The 19,393-nt window shown below is 56.4% G+C and overlaps 2 protein-coding genes across 2 annotated transcripts; both read left to right on the top strand.

Moving 5' to 3' along the window:
* Positions 1-279: 279 nt before the first annotated feature.
* LMAN1L (lectin, mannose binding 1 like) lies at positions 280-14,000 on the top strand. Its single transcript, XM_078078934.1, has 13 exons — positions 280-415; positions 1,908-2,111; positions 5,007-5,161; positions 5,469-5,527; positions 6,883-6,982; positions 7,362-7,482; positions 8,309-8,364; positions 8,941-9,073; positions 9,381-9,532; positions 10,653-10,720; positions 11,803-11,926; positions 12,549-12,676; positions 13,729-14,000. Exons 1-13 carry the CDS (start codon positions 280-282, stop codon positions 13,856-13,858), a joined length of 1,566 nt encoding a protein of 521 aa, XP_077935060.1. The 3' UTR covers positions 13,859-14,000.
* Positions 14,001-14,066: 66 nt separating this feature from the next.
* Positions 14,067-19,334, top strand: CPLX3 (complexin 3). The gene is made up of 3 exons (XM_036104860.2): positions 14,067-15,091; positions 16,252-16,339; positions 18,187-19,334. Exons 1-3 carry the CDS (start codon positions 14,928-14,930, stop codon positions 18,406-18,408), a joined length of 474 nt encoding a protein of 157 aa, XP_035960753.1. The 5' UTR covers positions 14,067-14,927; the 3' UTR covers positions 18,409-19,334.
* The last annotated feature ends 59 nt before the right edge of the window (positions 19,335-19,393 follow it).

Raw genomic sequence — 19,393 nt, 5'->3', positions numbered from 1 at the left:
ATTCTCAACACACTAGATGTCATCTCATGTACCCCTCCAAACAACTCTTGGAGATACATGCTATTATTCCCCCATTTTACAGATAAAGAAACAGGCTCGGAGATTAGAGGATCAGGTAAGGCGGTCTAAGAGCTTAGCAAGAGCAGATTGAAGAGCTTGCTCTGGTTTGACCAGGTACGGGGTAGGGGCTGCCACCCCTGAGACCCTAGCCCTGGACAAGGAGATCAGGAGTTTAGTATGGGTGTGTTGTCTGGGGGCCTTTGGGACATCCAAGCGGAGATGTCCCCTGCAGAGTTAGACATCATTCAGGCCTCCAGCTCCAGGAGAAGCCTGGTTGACAGCAGAGGTTTGGGGGTCATGAGCACAGAAACGGTGCTGGAGGCCGTGGGCACAGGCGAACTTGGCCAGGAAGCAGGTGGAGAGTGAGAGGCGCAAGCACAAGGAGCCAGAGCGTGAGGGGCCGGGGAGGAAGGACAGTGGCAAAGGAGCCGCTAAGGGGCCAGGCCCAGGCCGCCAGGGCCAGGGGAGCGGATGTTTCGCGGCGTTCCACGTGGCAGAGACAGGTTGAGAAGTGTCCACTAGAAGCAAAGAAGAGCGTCATTGTCAGGCCTCGCTGGAGCTGTTGTGTTGAGGCAGTGAAGGCGGGAGCGAGAAGGACTGAGTGGGGGGCGAGGGAGCGGGGCCACGCCTATCCACATGCTGCCCTTCACAGCATGGCTGGGGCTGTGAAGGGGAGGGGGACAGTGGGTGGAGGTGGCCCAGGGCTTACTGTTGAGAAATGAAGGTTTCCTTTTAGTGTGTCCTAAAATTTTCCACTTATCGCCTTGATTTTAATTAATTTGTAGAGCTTCAGTAACTTAATCCTACTGGGAACTTACAAAGTACAGTGAAACTTCAGCTAGCCAGATTTCTTGGCAAATGAGCCAGCCACTCGGGAAAATGAACATTTATTTGAGTGAAAATATTTGAAATATAGGATTTCTTTTTTTAAACATTTCTAGTATGGAAATAATCATATAAACATATGCAGTAGAGAGAAGACTCTAATGAACGCCCACATCCTCACCATCCAGCTTGAACAGCAGCTCCAGACCAATCCTGTGCCCTCCATGCCCCCTTCCCCCCGCACCAAGCTCTGAGCTCCGGGACCCTTGGAAGCAGATCCTAGATATCAATTCATTGGTACAGCTTTCTTACGTTTCTCTAAAAGACAAAACACTTTTTTAAAAAATGTGACCACAATACCATTATTACTCCTAGGTCTTTAACAATACCTCCTTATTTTAATCAAGTATTCATTGTTCAGATTTCCCCCAACAGTCTCATTTTTCCCCCGTCCGTTGGTTAAAATTAGACTCCAAACAAGGTCCACACATTGCATTTATTTGCTCTGTCTGTTAGGACTCCCTTTCTTTTCTTCATGTACTTTATGCATGGAGGAAACGCGGCTGCTTGGAGGCGTGAGTGTTGTGAATGTGGGACTGAGCTTAGCGCCCCCGCGGAGCAAGCAGGACAGGTAAGGCCAAGGATGACCAGGCAGTTCAGATAGTCGGGTCACCTATCTGCAGGAAGGAGGCAGAAGGTGGAGGCCCGTCCTGAGCAAGGGGAGAGGCCAGGGCTGCTGAGGGCCGGGGCCTGTCCTTGTGATCCCTGAGGCCTTACGGCTGCTGGAGCTGATAGAAGGCGGGAAGATGGCCTGAGCCCAGGAACAGGGGCAGAACCAGGTGGGCGAGAGGTCAGGGGCCAGGTTGGAGGTGAGGGAGAGGCTGGGCCTGAGGTCAGGCCTGGAAGGAACAGGATGTCTGTGTCGTGGATGAAGGGAGAGGACAGTGCCAGAAACCAGCTCCTCCCTCCCTGGCCCGGTCCCCGGAGCCCCTCCCTGGCCTCCCAGCTATAGCTCCTCCCAGGGGCCCGGACACCAGATCCCTTCACAACGCTGGTGGTCGGTGGCCCCGAGCCCTTGTTCTGCCTTCTCCTCCTCCTGCTCCTGGGCCCCCACAGCCCTGAGGGGGCCAGTCCTCCTCGGAGAAGGTTTGAGTATAAGCTCAGCTTCAAAGGACCAAGACTGGCGCTGCCTGGGGCTGGAATACCCTTCTGGAGTCATCATGGAGGTGAGGGGCGGGGTGGGGACCCTCTGGAGGGGCTGACGAGCTCTAGGTGGCTGTGACTTGGTGGGGAGCGGGCCTGCCAGTACCAGCCGCTGCCCAAGATGGCTTGTCTCCTCCTCCACCCGCCACAACCCCACCCCCATCCACCAGTCTCAGTCTCTCCTCTCTGCCTCTCTCTTTCTCTGCGCTAGGACTTCCCTCTTTTCCTTTTGCCTTTCCTTGGACCCCTCTTCTTCCTCTGCCTCTTGGACCCATAAGTACACACATGCTCGCTCACATGCTGAGCCTCAGACACACAGACACAAGGCAACTTGGAGCAGCACCCGCCTCCCTCCTCCCTGCTCCTTGCCTCCAGGAGAACTGGGACTGCCTGAAAGGAGGTACCCTCATGGCCAGCTGTTTTGCCAGAGAGGGCACCAGCTCTGCCCTGTGTGTGTGTGTGTTGGGTGGAAGCAGGCGTGAGAGCATCTTAGTTTCGGGAACTTCCAAGCCCAGGCCTACAGAGTCTGTCTTCTACTCGATCTCCTTCAAAAAGGATTTTTTTCCCTGATGTGGGGCTCAATCTCACAACCCTGAGATCATGACCTGAGCCGAAATCAAGAGTCAGACGCTTAACCCACCCAGGCGCCCCTCAAAAAGGCTTTCTGAGGACTTATAAGGACCCAGGCAGTACCGAGGAGCTTAAATTAGGAATGAACAAGATTAGGAGTTAAAGCTGAGGCAGGAGATGAGTCCAGGAACATGGCTTGTCACCAAAACATGCTGTGCGGTCTGCCCGCCCTTCAGAGTTGGGCCATGGATCTGGTTCAGAGCCACCTAGCAGGCAAAGCAAAGAGAGAAAGCAGATCCATTATGTGTTTGTGTCTATGAGAGGGAAGTTCTGAGACAGGGCACGATTCCTGACTGAGACCAGAACAAACATCCCTTTAAGATGACAGGCCTTGTCAGGAGGGTCTCTGGCCCAATCTTCCCTCACAGAGGCACAGGAGGTAAACAAAGGAAGGGGCTGATTCTCACAGCACCAAGCCAGGCTCTGCCTCAGGCCTACGATGGCAGGGCCTATACAACCAACACTCCCTGTTCTGGGCCCGGTCAAGTCTGGAGGGTCCCAGACCACACAGGGGAGCAGGAGCACGCTCTCCAAGATCACGCAGTGATATTCATCTTGTCCATTCATTCATTCACTCATCCTTTCATCAGACTTCCACCACCGTGCCCCTCTGTGCCCAGCCCAGAGACACAGGGCTGTCAGACTCAAGGAGCCCGCAGTTTGGGATGAGGTCTCATGGACAATCCACATAAAGCTGAATGCATAAGTGTCATATACAGTGGACAATCCTTGCCTCCTTCAAGTCACTTCGGACGCAGTGGTGGCCTCTAAGGGCCCCCAGGACATTTGGCCTCACAGCGTCTGAGCCTCCCCGCCCCCAGCCCGGCCTTGCTGAGCAAACAGCCTGGATTAGCAGTCTCCGGAAAGTCCTGGCAAGGCCTGGGCCTTGGGCCAGGTTCCAGGCTGGCAGATCAGAGGGGTGGGGAGCCAGCTGGGGTGAGACCTCTGATCTCCCTTCCCCTGATTCCTGCCAAGCCTGCCTCAGTTTCTCTCCCCTTTCCCTCCTCCTTCCACATAGGTCTTCCCCTAGCTACAGCCACTGAGAATTCTCACACCCACACTCCATCCTCCACCCTTTCCTCACAGTCCTGCCAGCCAGTTCCCACCTTTGCTTTCATGCTTTCCTCACCTTGGAATGTCCCCTAGGTCCCCCCACCAGGAAGCCCCCAGCCTCATTTGGCCACACTGGAGTCTCTCCAGGCTTCCACAGCCTGGAGTCCTGAACCCCAGCGTGACTGTCCTAGCAAAGCACTCTGCTGGCCTGTGGCCTTGGGCACGTCCTTTTCCTTTACAGGGACTGTTTCCTACCTAAGACACAGAAAGGGGTAGACACAAATCTCTCCTGTGGTGGAAAAAGCTGACGCTTGAACAATGCAGGGGTTGGGGGAGCCGAGCCCACACACGGTAGAAAATTAGGGTATAGCTTGTGATGCCCCCAAAACTTAACTGTTAATAGCTTGACCAGAAGCCTTACTGATACACAGACAGTCAAGGAACACATATTTTATATATGTGCTATAACACATGTATTATATACTGGATTCTTATAATAGGGTAAGCCAGAGAGAAGAAAGTGTTATCAAGAAAATCATAAGGACGAGGGGCACCTGGGTGGCTCAGTCCGTTAATCACCCGACTCTTGGTTTTGGCTCAGGTCATGATCTCAGGGTCCTGGGATCAGGCTCCACGCTCAGCACGGAATCTGCTTGAGATTCTTTCCCCCTCCCTCTCCCTCCCCCTCTGCTCCTCCCCCTGCTCACGCTTGTGCCTTCTCACACTCTCCTTCTAAAATAAATAAATTAAAAAAAAAAAAAAATCGTAACGAAGAGAAAATACATTTGCAGTATCATACTGCAGTTATCGAAAACATTTGCCTATAAATGGACCTGTGCCCTTCGAAGCTGTGTTGTTCAAGGGTCAGCTGTACTTTGGAACCAGATGGAGCTGAGTTCCAAACCACTTAGTTCCTTAACTCTTCTGAGCCTCAGTTTCCTTGTGTGTAAAATGGGGTCTTTTAAAAGCAGGCTGCACAGATTTGTGGTGAGGCTTGTGTGAGAAGGCAGGTAAACGTCCCCCCAACCCCGTGGATCTGGCATCTGTTGCCCTCCCCTGGCGAACCCCCCCCCCACAGCTGTGCTGGGGTTCCCGTGTCCAACAGCTGGCCTGTTATTTCCTGGCAGGCCTTGATGTTACCTCCTTTTTTCCCCTGGCCCAGCCCAGGCCAGAGAGAGAATGATGGGGGAAGCGGGGACGGTGGGGCCCCGGGCCTGAGCTGCCCTGGTCCACAGATGCCATACTGGGCCTGGAAGAGGTGCGGCTGGCCCCATCCATGCAGAACCGCAGCGGCGCCGTGTGGAGCAGGGTCCCCGTCCTCTTCTCTGCCTGGGAGGTGGAGGTGCAGATGAGGGTGACCGGGCCGGGGCGCCGGGGAGCCCAGGGCATGGTGAGTGGCCCCAACCAAGGCTGGGCAGATGGGGTGAGGCAGGGAGGCGGGTGGGGAGCCCGAGGTTCCGGTGTCCTGAGGGACCCCCGGGCTGAGCCACTGGGGACCCGCAGGCCGTGTGGTACACTCAGGGCAGGGGCCAAGTAGGCTCTGTCCTGGAGGGGCCGGCCTCGTGGGACGGCATCGGGATCCTCTTCAACTCCTCGGCCCAGGATACCCAGGTGAGTCGTAATCTGCCCCCTCCCATCCACACCGCCACGCTCCTCCCTGTGCCCACGGCTCAGGCTGCTTGTCCCATCCCGTGCAGAACAGCCCCGCCGTCAGCGTGCTGGCCAGCGATGGACACACTCACTACGAGCCGCCCGGGTAAGGGCCTGTCTGGACGGACCCCTACCCCTCTCCTGGGCCATGAGAGCCTCAGCAGTTACCCACACCGCCGACTCGTGCCCCTGGCCCAGCCTCTGACAGCCCCCCCACCCCCACCCCGCCCTGGGCCTCTTGCCCCGGGCTCCCTCCAGCTTGGTCCCAGCTGGGCCTCCTCCGGGGCAGGGGCCGGAGTTTGCTTGCACTTCCCCCGGAACTGCCCCACCGAGTCCTCAATTCATTCAACCTAACAGCCCCCCCTTGGGGGGCCGGGTGTGAAACGACACAGGGGAGAGCCTGTGCTGAGCACTGTCACTCACAACATCTCATCTGATCAGCAACACTCTGGAGAAGGGGGGATTATTAGTCCCTGATTACAGGGAGGACGTTGAGGCCCAGAAAGGTGGAGTGACTTGCCCGAGGTCACACAGCTGTGTGCAGAGCTGAGCTTTGAGGCCAGATGGCCCACGCCCCGCCCCTGCGTCCGCTGCCCGCCTGCCAGTGCCTTCCCTTTCTCCAGGGTGACGTGGCTGCCCGTCCCACCCCGGGCCCGGCTGCCTCCTCACCGTCTCTTAGCAAACATCCCTTAGCTCATAACAATTAGAATAATTGCTAGCGTTTATGGAGCAGAGCTTACCGGTGTGCCGGGCACGGCGCCAAGCACTTTGCACTCACTGTCTTAGTTATAACATAACAATGTTATGAGGTAGTTTCAATTATTATCCTCATTTTAAAGATGGGGCAACTCGGGTCTGGAAGGATGTGGTAATTTGCCCAAGGTGCCACGGGCTGCTCTCCGGAGCTGTGGCTTCTCCCTGCTCTGTGCCGCCTCCCTCCTGGCTGAAGGCAGCAGCGACCGCGCTGGTCTGTGAGCCTGTGTGCCCGGAGACCCTAGGGACCCCTCCGCCCACAGACCTCGGCTCGTGCTGCCCGTCCTGAGTCTGTCCTGCTGCTTCGAGCTTGGAGAAGCCTTTCCAGAGGCGCAGGGGCACGTGGAGGTTAAGGGAGGGACAGTGGGAGGATGCAGTGGGCCTGGGGGACTGAGGGCAGAACTCCACTGTTGGTCCAGGCTCTGTCCCCCGAGAGAAAAGTCACAGGGAGGCCTTGGCGTCTTCTGTAAACTCCGAGTCCCAGCACTCTGCCAGGCAAGGCTTGCTTTCCCACTCCTCTCTCTCCTGCTAAAGAAGCACACTACAGCAAGGGAGACTCAAGCTAGACCACAGGGACCTGTCCCGTCCCAGGTCACCCAGTGGGGAGGGTGGGGGTGCCGCAGGCCCGCGCAGAACGGCCTCTGGGACCGCCCCGACTGGCCCGGCCTTGGGTCCTGTGCGGCCAGGCTGGATTCTAAGTGCCCACAGGGACGGAGCCAGTGGGGTGCTGGGCTCCTGCCACCGGGACTTCCGCAACCTGCCGTACCCCTTCAGAGCACGGATCACCTACTGGGGGCAGAGGCTGCGCGTGAGTAGCCCCTCCTGCTTTTGCAGGTTCTCTGGGCAGGGAGGGGCAGACCATAGGGCTCAGAGCTACAGAGTTGCTATGTGAGCACCCATGACCCCAACAGATTTGTGCCCGGGACACCACATGGTGTCCCTGGCACATATGGGCAGCGCTCTCGTGGGACCCTCCTCCCTGCACAGATTGCTAACCCCCAGAGCACATACTTAGGAGGGCTAGCGCGAGACCAGGTGAGCGCGTCCCTCCACACCATTCTGACACCAGGCCCTGTGGCCGCCTTTACAACCAGGGGAGTCAGTGACTCAGAGGTGGAGATGATGCTAGGGTCAGGGGAGAGGAGGGGGTTCCATGCGCAAGGGGCTCAGTCCTCTGTGCCCCTCAGGTGTCTTTGAACAGTGGCCTCACTCCCAACAACCTAGATGAGGTCTGCGTTGACATGGGGCCCCTGCTTTTGGCTCCTGGAGGTTTCTTTGGGGTCTCGGCAGCCACCAGCACCCTGGCAGGTGAGGACCTTCTGGGCAGGTAAAAGCAGAGGAGTGATACCTAATGACCCATGACCCATCCTGAGCACACCTTCTAAAGAGCTCTGGGTTGGGTGTGGGCCAGCCACTTCCCCTCTATGTGGCCTGGGGAGTCATGCACGAGCCCCTTCTGGGCCTCTGTTACCATCGGGGAAGCTCATGTCTGCCTTGCAGAGTTGCTGAAAGTCTCAAATAGGATAAAGCACAAGAAGTCTTTAATCCAGTGATGGCCCCATAGGTGCCCCTAGCTGGGAACTGTGGGGCAAGTGGAAGAGGGACAGCCATGAGGGACATTTACGGAACTGGAACAAAAGGATATAACATAATGAAGAGTCTACGGAGGGACCCACAGCTGGAAAGCAGGGTGCAATCTGAGAGTGGGAGCTCTTGAAGGCTAGGACTTTGGTCTTTAGACTCTAGACACTAGGGAGCCATGGGAGGTTTCTGAGGAGGAGAGTGACATGGTCAGAGCCATGCTGAGGAGGCAGTCACTGCGTGGTTGCTTCTACCAGTAGCAGCCATGCTCTGGGGCCTGAGGGTGTCACCCAGTCTGTTGCCCTGGCTCTAGCCACTCACCGTGGCCCACCTTTGGCTCTGTGTGTGGGTCAACCCTCACAGTCCCCCCATCTGCTTGTCTGACCCTCACACATTTCTTATGAAGTGAGCAAGAGGAGGGATAGAGCTGCCCAAAGTCACCCAGGTCTCCTGCCTGCCTGGAATATAATGGAGCCTGGGGGGGCGGGGCTGAGTAAGTGGGCGGCTGGATGGAGGGGGGCATCTTACCTTCCCTTCTCTCCCCCCTCTCCAGATGACCATGACATCCTGTCCTTCCTGACCTTCAGTCTGAGTGAGCCGGGTCTGAAGGTAATGCCAGCCCTGGGCCGGCCTTCAGGGGAGAGACAGCCCAGGGACCCCTCCCCGCCCCAGATGCTTCTGCTCACATCACGTGCAGTCAGTCCTATCGTCCCAGCCTTTATCTCTACAGCTATCTATCTATCTCTCTGAGCTCTGCTCAGGCCAGGCCTTGTTCTGGGCAGTGCTGGGGGCCAGAGGTGACCTAGAGCTAGGCCCTGTCCCGAAGCATCTCCCCAGCTGGCTGGGGGCTGCGGGAGCATGGAAGAGGGGCCCTGACCGGCCAGGGGGAGCAGGGAAGGCCACCTGGAAGAGATGAGCTTGAAAGGGCCGAGCGAGGTAGCTGAGAGGAGGAGCAGCGGGGACAAAGGTCTGAGTCCTGAGAGAGTTGGGGAGCTGGGGCAGCGGCAGGAGGGAAGGGTGTGGGGATCAGCAGCAGCAGGGCTGAAACCGCAGGGCCTAGGGGCTGAGCTGAGGGAGACCCAGCTGGAGTGCTCCAGGAGGAGGGTTGGAGGCCCCGTGGGAAAGCTCCCTTCACCTGCAGATCTCCCATGGGTTTCAGGCCTGAGTTTTATCTTCTTTTTCCAGCCTCCCCCCCAGGCCTTTCTGGAGATGGAGGAGCTCCGGCTGGCGAGGCAGCTGGAAGGGCTTCGGGCAAAGCTGGCACTGGGCCCCAGGAAGGATGCGATTCCACAGCCGAGCTCTGAAGTCCAGGAAGAGGGTAGGGACCCAGGGAGCAGGCAGGTGGGGCAGGGGCCCATTTGAGTACCACAGGATCCTCTTCCCTTCAAACCAGGAGTCCTTTAACTAATGGGGAGATGAAGGTCTAAGGAGGCCATATCTAGCAGACCCTGGGTCCCGGCTACTTTGTCTTATCCCCACCTCACCACCCAGGCAAATCCTTCCAGGGGAGTCTTGGAGGCAGAAGCCATGACTTTCTGCTCCCCCTCTCCAAGGAGCCCCCAAAAGATAGGATCTGCTATCTCACTGCAGCTGGCCGCATGTCCCAGCTCTGCCCCAATCTCCAGGGGAAAGAAGCTTTGGCCTGGAGGAGACGCTGGGCAGACACCGCCAGATCCTGCAGGCTCTCCAGGGTCTGTCCCAACAGTTGGCCCAGGCTGAGAGGCAATGGAAGAAGCAGCTGGGGTCCCCAGGCCACACGAGGCCTACGGGAGCCTGGGTGAGTGGCCCCTTGGGCACCCAAGACCCTGCCTGCAGGCCTGGAAAAGCAAGCTCCCTCAGGCACTGGGTCCCTGGCACCAGTGGGCTCCCTCTGTCCAGAAGGAGGAACAAGCACTATACTTGGGAATTCGTCTCCCCCAAGGTCTGGAGGGAAAGGAGAGGGGGGGTGCGGGGCTGCAGGTGGCAGGATGGGGTGGAGCTGCCAGGCAGGGGAGCGTGCGGGAGGGTAGCCCTGCACGAGCACATACCCACGGATCCACGCGGCTGGGGCTGCGGAGAGGAGATGCCAGGTATTTGGACACAGGCTGTAGACAAGTGCCAGAAATAGACTGGGTGCTAATTTGCATGTAGCTCCACATGTGATTTGGTTCACATACGGCTTGCTTAATGCTCAGATGCACCAGAATCCTTGTTTCATCTCCACTGCCATCCTGGCTTCCCCTCCAAGGAGCCGTGCCCCATGGCACGCCCAGCCCGGGGCCTGAGAGCTGGACTCAGTCAAGATGTGAGATGCCGGGCAGAAGAGACCCGTGACTCCTGGGAGCTTTGCTGGGCTCTGGCAGCTCAGGCCTTTCAACTTGTGTCCTCAGGCCAGAGCAGCTGAGGCTGGGTTGCTGGGGGTGGGGGTGGGGAGTGGGGATGGTGCCGCACCCCAAGGCCAGGCCTCTCTGATCCTGCTTCCAGGCCCAGAACTCCTCCTGCCAGATTCTATCCCACCCCAGAGAGGGGCGGTCACTTCTCCAGGCCACTCAGCAAATCAGAGGCCCAAGCGCTGAGAGTTGTTCAGCACTGGCCCCGTCTTGGACTGTGCCCTGGGGGTAGTAGGTAGGAGAGGACTGAACTGGGCCTCTGCCTCCTTCGGGGGCAGAACCATTTCTGCAAAGGGCAGAAAGCCCATGACCCTCAGGGGGAGGGGCTTGAGAGGAGGGGGAATCCAGAAGCCCAGCTGGACAGAGGAGAAACTCAGTGTGTCGGATAATGTCTAAACTGACGAGGGGCCAGGCAAGCTGGCAAGGACTTCCAGAAGGAAGAGGGCTACAGTGTCCTTGGGGAAAAGGGACTCTGAGAAGAGAGGGGCTGTGCCCTGGGCCCTAGAGAACAGGGCGGCACTCCTGCAGGACTCTGCCAAGGTCAGCGCCCTGCTCCATGGACAGAGGACTCTGCTCCAGGACCTGCAAGAGATGAGGTAAGGGCACCTGCGAGGAGGGGTCCTGGGGGAGGGACAGAGAAGCCCTGCTCCACCCACTTGCTCAGCCTCAAGTTCCTCCATTGGCCCCCTATTCCTTTCTTCACTTCCTGAGCATCTGGCACAAAGTCTGGCACATAAGGAGGGGCTGGGGCAGAGTTAGGTTTGTCCAGTTGACCTGAATTTAATTGAATCAAGTTTAAAGTCTGAAATTCCTAGTTTAAAAGTAACTCTCCCTGGAAGGGACTCTTCATGAGAGCCCCTATCAGACACCCCACTTGCCCAGGGAAAGTTGATAAATCTGAGCCCTCCTTCAGTGACAGCTCCTGGAAGGAGGGGATTTTTTTTTTTTAAGATTGTATTTATTTATTAGAGAGAAACAAAGCACAAGCAGGGGGAGCCAGGCAGGGGGAGAGGGAGAAGCAGACCCCCTGTTAAGCAGGGAGCCCCACTCGGGGCTCGATCCCAGGACCCTGGGATCATGACCCGAGCCAAAGGCAGATGCTTAACTGACTGAGCCACCCAGGCGCCCCACAGAAGGGATGTTTTAATGACATTCTTGGAGGAACCATAACCAAGATTGGGCCCAGCTGAAGGGGGGGCGCAGTCCCTGACTTCTTTTTGCCCCCCCTCCAGCCCCCCAACACCCCACTTTAGGCCAAGCCTCAGGAGCTACCTCTAGAACTCTGGGGACAGGGAGGTCACCTTGATGCCACAGAGGAGGAAAGCTTCAGGCTAGATGCTGGATTCTGGGTGCCTCACCCACATCTAGATGCTTGGGGGTGGGGACATGGGAAGAGGGAGAGGAACTAAATCCCCTGGGGGCTGGGGATGGAAAGCAGAGCCCAGGGAGGCTAGAGTTGAGACAGACAACTTTAAGGGGACCTTTCTCTGAGCTAAAGCTGTCTGAGGATACAGGAAGAAGGTTTGGAGAAAGAAGATAGCCCCTAAGAAGGTGCCCTGTGGATGGTGCCTGTTTTCCACCAGGTGCTGCTGTTAGGGATTATGAGAAATGGTTAGGAGGTTTGGGTGCAACCAGAAGGCATAATGAGTCATCTCCCTTGGTTTCCACCCCCCACCAGGGATGCAGCTGCCCACGTGGCCTCAAGAGCCCAGCTCTTCTATCTGCCTGTGGGCACCAAGCATCATTTCTTAGAGCTGGCCCAGATCCTGAGCCTCCTGCAGAAGGACCTTCAGGGCCCACTGGTGAGAGGGAAGGAAGGGGTACCATGAGGACCCCATCCTTGAGGTCCGGGCTCAGGCCCCCTTCCTCTAGCACTTCTGCATCCCCAGGCCCTCCTGCCCTGTGCTCCCCTCTTGGGACTGCTGGCAGGCACACCAGTGTCTGTGTCTGTAATACACATGTGATCTTCTCTCTGCCCTCTCTGCCCTCTGGAGGCTCCCATAGACTCTCGATGCCAGCAGGGCCCTGGAGACCCTTGGGTCCAACCCCCCTCAGTGACCAGAAGGGAAACAGGAGTATTCAGAGCTCGGTGATAAAGCCCTCCTTTCCCCGTGCCCCATCTTGCTCTTACCTTTGCCCTCACCATCACCTTGTCTTTCGCTCTCTACTTCTCTCTTTCTCATCTCTAGAGCCTTCAGAGAGCCCTGATGATCCCAGGCCCTAGGCCTTCCCAGCTGTTCCCACAGATGGAGCTAGAGGGGGGGATGCTTTGTTCTCTGACCCCTCTCCAAGTTCCCTGGATGAGAGCCAGGGTGCCCCAAGCCCGGGGAAAGGAAGTAGAGCCCACACATGGCTCAGATCCCAGGTCCCCTTTTTCCTTTTGGGTGAGAAGCTGATCCAGGACTTTAGAATGTCCCCTTTCAGGAAGCAGCAACCAAGAAGCCCCGCCCACCTGGCCAACCCCCAGGGGCCTCCTCATGCCTGCGGCCCAGCATCTTCTTGTTCTTCCTCCTCATTCAGACTATAGGCTTCTTCTGTTACATGCACTTCAGGTGGGTCTTCCCATGGGTAAGACATCCTACACCTACCTGGCATCTCTTAATTCTGGGTCATAGCCACTCGATTTGAGAGATGGGGCACTGAGGCCCAGGGGGACTGTGCCTGGTCTACCAGCTGACAAGGAGCAGCACGCAGGCTAGGACCCATTTTTCTGATAGGCTCTACTGACCACCGGCTCAATTGCTGGCCCCATCTAAGTCCTGCAATCACAGAAATCACTTGCTGGTGTGAGAAACTGATGAGTAACTGATAGTTATGCAGTCAGTGCCATGACGGCAGGAAGCTCAGGGGCTAGGACAGTACAGGAAAAAAGCACTTGACCCAGCTTGGGGCGATCAGGGCATTGACCTGGAAGGGACATTGGATATGGGTCATCAAGGTAACTAGAAGTTTTCCAGCCTGTCAAGATAAGTAAAGGCATCAGTGCAGAGGAATAGCATGAGAAAAGGCATGGAAGCATGAAGAAAGCACAATATTCTGGAGAAAAAGTGGCAAGTTCAGTACTGTCAAAGCAAAGTGTGGGACCAGTTTGTGAAACTGGGCAAAGAGAATTTAAAAGGTGGTGGGAGGTCGCCAATTCTGCTTGGTGGGTGTTTGTTGAATGAATGAAACATTTAGAGATGGAGAGTGTGCTAAGGTGCTCAGAAATGGGACTGACAGTCCTTACTGGTGGAATTTCAAGACAAGAAGAATCGGTGTGGTCTGGGGTGGTGCCGGGGGAGAAGTGAAGTGTGCTGAGCTTTAACAGCAGAGTAGAAGCGGGGGCAGCCTCCAGGTGAGAACAGCAAAGGTACAAAGTGGAAATGATGACAAGCTTATGCATTATGTAGGCTTGCAATGGTGGCCATAAGGCTGGAGCCACCTGGACAGACCCTGAATGCCAGAGGAAGAATGTGGTCTTGATGGGGCAGGCCAGGGAGCCACAAAAGGTCCTAGAACAGGGGAGGCTCTGGGGGAGAGATGCTAGAGAGGTGAGTGTGGGAGCCTGGTCTCAAGAACCCCAAAGGCAGAAATCCAAGTAACCTTCTTCTCCTTTCCCTGGCAGTAGGCAGGAGCTGGACAAGAGCCTTTGGGACTGTTTGTCCACAGGCAGCCCTCTGTGTCCTGCACCACGCATCCCTGGGGCCCTGGGGGTTCTGAGGAGGCAGCCTCTCTCCCCCAGCATGCATGCATGACTCACCTGAAAACCCTGAAGGAGGTGGATGGTGTCTAGGGAGTAGAGAGCTTGGCCAGTACCTTCTCCTTCTGGGTGCCCAGCTCCTGCCCGCACCTTAACTTTTGCGGAGCTCCAGTCTTATTAAAGGTGATTTACATCTTCCCATGCCCCATGCTTTGATATGCTCATTTACCTTCTGACTTCACCTTAATCTTTCTGAAGGCTTTCACCTTTTCTGGACAGGTAGCTGGCAGTGGGCTCCAAGCAGGCAAGGAGGTCAAGGACTGGCTTGATTGCCAAAAAACCAGATACCCCACAGCCTTGAGCCCTTAGACGATGGAGGGAGAGGAAGTCCCAACTGTGTATAACTCTATCCCCAAATTCACCCAGAACAAAGAGTGGTATCTCCAGGGGTCCTTCTTGGCTCAGTCCAGCCAACATCACCATGAACAACCCTCTCCTTCTCCACTTCTTGCAACTTTAGGGTTCAGTGGGGCTGGTAAGTGACGGAGAACTCTGAGGCAACCCATGGAGACATAATTGGGATTCCTGCTTTCTGGTCTCCCTCCCTTTCCCAGCGTCCAGATCTTTGAGCAGCTGCTGGGGCAGCGGGATGGGGAGGATGGGGTAGGGCCCAGGGCTGGATCTTTGCCCCTTGCTGCCACTTGAAACCGCCAGCTGAAATCCTGGCTCTCAGCGACCTGGGAGAGGAGGGGGTGGAGGAAGAGTAGGGAGCAGGGTTCCAGGCGCATCAGTGCAGCCCCTTTCCCTGGGGAGCGACCCCACCCCCGCAGGCCCTAATCCGTTGTCAGCAATGCCCAGGCGGAGCTTGGCGTGGAAGGAGGCACGTGGGGGAGGCGGGAGTGCGGAGCGGGCACGTGGTCCAGCCTCCTCAGCCCCGTGCATGCCCCCCGCCCCCCGTGAGGAGGGGTTTGGGGAGGTGGGGGCGGGCCTGGGCAGGGGCGGGCGGCGGGAGGCTCAGAGCGTGGGGCGCCGGCCCGCGGCAGGAGCTGTCCGCGAGACCTAGTGCTGAAGTAGGTGCGGACGTGCCTGGCTCCCGGAGCCCAGTGCCAGGGCCAGCGAAGACCATGGCGTTCATGGTGAAGACTATGGTGGGCGGCCAGCTGAAGAACCTCACCGGGAGCCTGGGGGGCGGCGATGACAAGGGGGACGGGGACAAATCGGCGGCCGAAACGCAGGGCATGAGCCGAGAAGAGTATGAGGAGTATCAGAAGCAACTGGTGGAAGAGAAGTGAGTGGGATCCTTCCCTGCCTCCAACGACCTTCCCCCACCCCCTCCAGCCACCTGGCCCACGACTAGGGCGGTTTCAGACCCCGAGTCTCCTTACCTTACTTTTTTAGACATGGTAAGAAGCTGGGATCTGCTTTCTAGGCTGACCCCAGATCCACCCCATCTCAAACCCAGGACCCCGTCCCAGCTTCGCACTCTGGGCCCAGAGGGAGTGGGGGCAGGGACAGGAGGGACCTGGGATGGGGTGGGGGCACGTGCATTTCTGACGAAACAAGTAATCCCTTAATCCGATCTGGTCCTAGCCGTCTGCATCTTCCAACTGGAGCTCCTTTGAGCCTGAGGTTCTGAGAAAAGCGATGCAGCTGAGGGGTCTCAGAGTCACAGAGACAGATCTTGAGAAGGGGCACTCATAGATATTGAGCCTCAATGTCTACTTGTGTGCAGGCAGTGCTGGCACAGAAAGGCAGCTGGGGCTGGACTCCAGAGCTAGGCTGCTTAGTCAGGTTCAGATCCAGGTTTTTCTTCTTTTTAGCGGGGTGACTTTAAACTGGTTACTTAAACCTTTCTGTGCCTCAGTTTCCTCTTCTGTAAAATGGGGATGGTAACCATAAAACATGCCTTATATATTTAGAAGGATTAAATTATTTAACGCATGTAAACTGCCTAGCACAGTGCCGGGCACATGGTGTATCATTAAATATTAGCTATTATTTCGCTTAATCCTGATAATAGTTTTGTGAGTTGCAAAAGAGGGAAATAAGTGACATACCCAAAGTAGCGGTGCAGCCAGGACGCAAACCCAAGTCTGTCCCGAATACTTTCCCCCACACGACACAATCTGTCAGGAAGGGAAAAGACAGACGGAGTTAAGAAGCTGCGAGGGACACATATTAGGGTCTGCAGAGCGAGCCAGACAGGCTGACGCTCCCGCCCCGATAGTCCAGTGGCAGGTGCAGGGACAACAAAGGGCCGCGATGACGGGGGGAAGGCAGCACAGACTAACCGAGGCCGCCAGGTCGAAGCACCCTCGCGACACACAGGCGACCCTGGCAGGAGCGAAACTGTTCGCGCCCCGGGACGCGGAGACCCCTCCCCCTTTCCTCGCAGACCCCGCCCTTTCTCTCAGCCCTTGAGATGACTCCGCCTCGGTGCTCCCGCAGGATGGAGCGGGACGCGCAGTTCACGCAGAGGAAGGCGGAGCGGGCCACGCTGCGGAGCCACTTCCGAGATAAATATCGGCTGCCCAAGGTAAGCTTAGGAGCCTGAGCTGGTAGGCACATCGGGACTCTGAGCTTGGAGCTCCCCACTCTTTCCCCGGACTCTGGGCTCTGCAACTCTCAGCTCCTAAAACTCACGGAGTTCTTGGTTGGATCCTTCGTTCTCTGACTCAGAGGCCAGGGCTTGGTGCTGAAGGTAAGCCCAGCCTTCCCAAGACTAATAGGTTTGTGTTTCTGGAGCCAGTTCAGACCCCTTCTCTCCCCCCACGTCCCCCTCCCCCAAACCCCAATCAGGCCCAGGCAGATGAAGAAGTGGAAGGCAGTAGATTTTACCACAAGAGTGAGTACACTCGGAGCTCCTGCACACCCGGGGAGGGCGGGGTCGGGTAGAGAAGGCAGCACCAACGGTGTGCCAGGCACTTAGCCTTCATGCCCTCATGTAGCCCCTCAATAATTCTTCCAGGTAGCTCTCACCCACACTACAGATAAGGAAACTGAGGCTCAGAGAGATTAAGGAACTTGACAAGGCCACACAGCCAGCTAGTGTTGGAGCGGGGTCAGAGCTCAAGCCTGTGAATGTGGAACCTCAGCTTGCTGTAGGACCCCTGGCTGCCTTCCAGGGTATGGAGTCCGCCTGCAGAGAGCAAAATGCCCGTTGGTTGGTCAACAGCCAGGAGGATGTCTCCCATAGGCACTGCAGCACTAGATGGGCATGTAAGTGTTGCCTAACGAGGAAACTGAGGCACAAGGTACTCCCAGTGCCCAGAATCTTCCACTTGAATTGGAAGATCAGACATGCGAACATCACATTCATTCATTCAACAAATGTTTACTGATCCCTTGGCTGCCTCTGACTCTCCACAGGGCACCAGTCTCTCAGCGGGAAAACCAGTCCAGAAAGCCGGGAAAGCTACTGAGTTAAACCCAGCTAGGAATGGAGTCATTGCTCAAATGCTTGACGAAGCACAACTCCTGTCATCAGGGAACTCTGAGTCTAATAAAAGAGGGAAGACTTGGCTGTAACTGAGTAGGACATAAAGTGGGAAGCGCCAGGGTCTCCAAAGGGGTAGAGAAATGCAACGACAACCAGCAGGTGTTGTGCAAAGAGATCACAGATGTTGGAATCCATGATGTAGGTTTATTTTTTTTAATATTTTATTTATTTATTTGAGAGAGAGAGAGAGAGAGAGAGAGAGCACAAGTGGGGGGAGGGGCGGAGGGAGAGAGAGAAGCAGACTCCCCGCTGAGCAGGGAGCCTGACACAGGACTCGATCCCAGGACCCCAGGACCATGACCTGAGCCGAAGTCAGCCGCTTAACCAACTGAACCACCCAGGTGTCCCCATGATGTAGGTTTAAAACAAGTGCCCCTGCTTCCTAGCTGTGCGACGTCCACAAGTTATTTACTTAAATTGAATAATTTACTTACTTAAACTGAGCCTCAATTTCCTTATTTGTAAAATAGAAATAAGAATACCTACCTCACAGGGGTATTTTGAATGTCAGCCATAGAGTAGGCACTTGATAAATGGTATCCGTCACTGTGATCCCTACGTCCTCCAGCATAGGTAATAATAGCCAGCCTATGACTTAGCTGACTGGAACAGTTTGACTCCTAAGCATTTTCATTTTGCTTTATTCACTATGCTAGTGTCTTCAGTATCTCAGAGTGAAGTTAGGTGGTATAAAAGTGCAAGGTCTCCATGTCCAAGTGTCAAAAGCTTGATCCTGGATGTGGGGGTGGGGGCTGAACTCACTGGAACATACGGCTCAAGAATCTAAGGGTTGGGAGCCCAGGCCAGGCCTCCTCCCTGTCCCTTCAACTCTGGGTCTTCCTGGGCCTCCAGCCCCACTCCACCTCCTCCCCTCTTCCCTTCAGAACGAGACAGATGAGAGCCAGATTCAGATGGCAGGTGGAGACGTGGAGCTGCCCCGGGAGCTGGCCAAGATGATTGAGGAGGACACAGAGGAGGAGGAGAGGGCCTCCGTCCTTGGGCAGCTGGCCAGTCTCCCTGGCTTGGACCTCGGCTCACTCAAGGACAAGGCCCAGGCCACATTGGGGGACCTCAAGCAATCAGCTGAGAAGTGCCACATCATGTGACTACTTCCCCTGGGGTTGCCCACTGGGGTGACCAGGGGGCTGGGCCCACATGAGGGCTAAGAGCATGTCTCAATGTCCAGGGACCCACACCCCATCTTAGTTTTGTTTCCCCCTGTCCCATGTTAGCTCAGGACCCTTCTCATCCATGGCCCAAACCTGCCTTCTGGTCTCTCCCTCTCCACTGGGACCAGAGTCCCCATTCCTCACCCTTTCCCTCAGGACCCACCCTCTCTGCTCAGCCTGGAGAAGCCTCCTAAGATTGTAGGAACAGGCCCATCTCTCTCCGGCCATGGCCCCAAGTTCCTGCACGCAGGAGCACCCATAGAGAGACACATAGAGAGACATGGAAACCATGGCGTGTGCGGAAGCATGCACCACAGACACATCCTGGCAAACACACACGCACACACACACACACACGCACACGCACACACGCACAAGCCAGCCCCTGTAGACACCAACACTCAGACATGCTTAGAGGGGTCTTTGGGCAGACACACTCAGTAGATCAGAAGCCCAACTTTGAGCCTCCATGTTCATTCTCCTTGAAAGCCACTGCTCTTTCTGGGCCTCACTGCATCATCTCTAAAATGGGGGTGGACTGGGTAATTTCTAAGGCTCTTTCTGGCTTGGCCTCCCTGGCCCTCGGAGCCCACCCCGCACTCCTCCTCGGGCTGGACAACAGCTGCAGCCAGAGCCTCGAGCGGCTGCCGTTGTACCATGGGCTTTGGCTCCCGGGAGCCGAGTGATGCTGTGTGAGGGGCCAAGTGCCAAGGATGAAGCTGGCACTGAACGGTAGCCCAGGCGGCTCCAGGCCTTCTCTGGACCCAGGCCCAGGCAATTTCTGTTCTGTTCCCGTAGAACTCTCTCTGGATTCCATAGCTGGATCTCCTGTCAGCTCTGTGAAAAATAAAAATTTGAAATGATGTACCTATCCTCCCACTTCTTACAGACTTCCAGGAATCCTGGGGTTCGCAGCCCCACA

This window comes from Halichoerus grypus, chromosome 8 (genome assembly GCF_964656455.1).
Source record: "Halichoerus grypus chromosome 8, mHalGry1.hap1.1, whole genome shotgun sequence".
Taxonomy (NCBI): Eukaryota; Metazoa; Chordata; class Mammalia; order Carnivora; family Phocidae; genus Halichoerus; species Halichoerus grypus.
The sequence above is the reverse complement of the archived record's forward strand: the minus strand, read 5'-3'. Positions and strand labels throughout refer to the sequence as shown.

Coding starts and splice junctions, on each gene's coding strand:
- LMAN1L (XM_078078934.1), top strand. CDS start 280: ATGTCCCCTGCAGAGTTAGACATCATTCAGGCCTCCAGCTCCAGGAGA. Junction 2,112..5,006: donor CTTCTGGAGTCATCATGGAG/GTGAGGGGCGGG, acceptor CCTGGTCCACAG/ATGCCATACTGGGCCTGGAA. Junction 9,074..9,380: donor CTCTGAAGTCCAGGAAGAGG/GTAGGGACCCAG, acceptor CCCAATCTCCAG/GGGAAAGAAGCTTTGGCCTG.
- CPLX3 (XM_036104860.2), top strand. CDS start 14,928: ATGGCGTTCATGGTGAAGACTATGGTGGGCGGCCAGCTGAAGAACCTC. Junction 15,092..16,251: donor AAGCAACTGGTGGAAGAGAA/GTGAGTGGGATC, acceptor GTGCTCCCGCAG/GATGGAGCGGGACGCGCAGT. Junction 16,340..18,186: donor ATAAATATCGGCTGCCCAAG/GTAAGCTTAGGA, acceptor TCTTCCCTTCAG/AACGAGACAGATGAGAGCCA.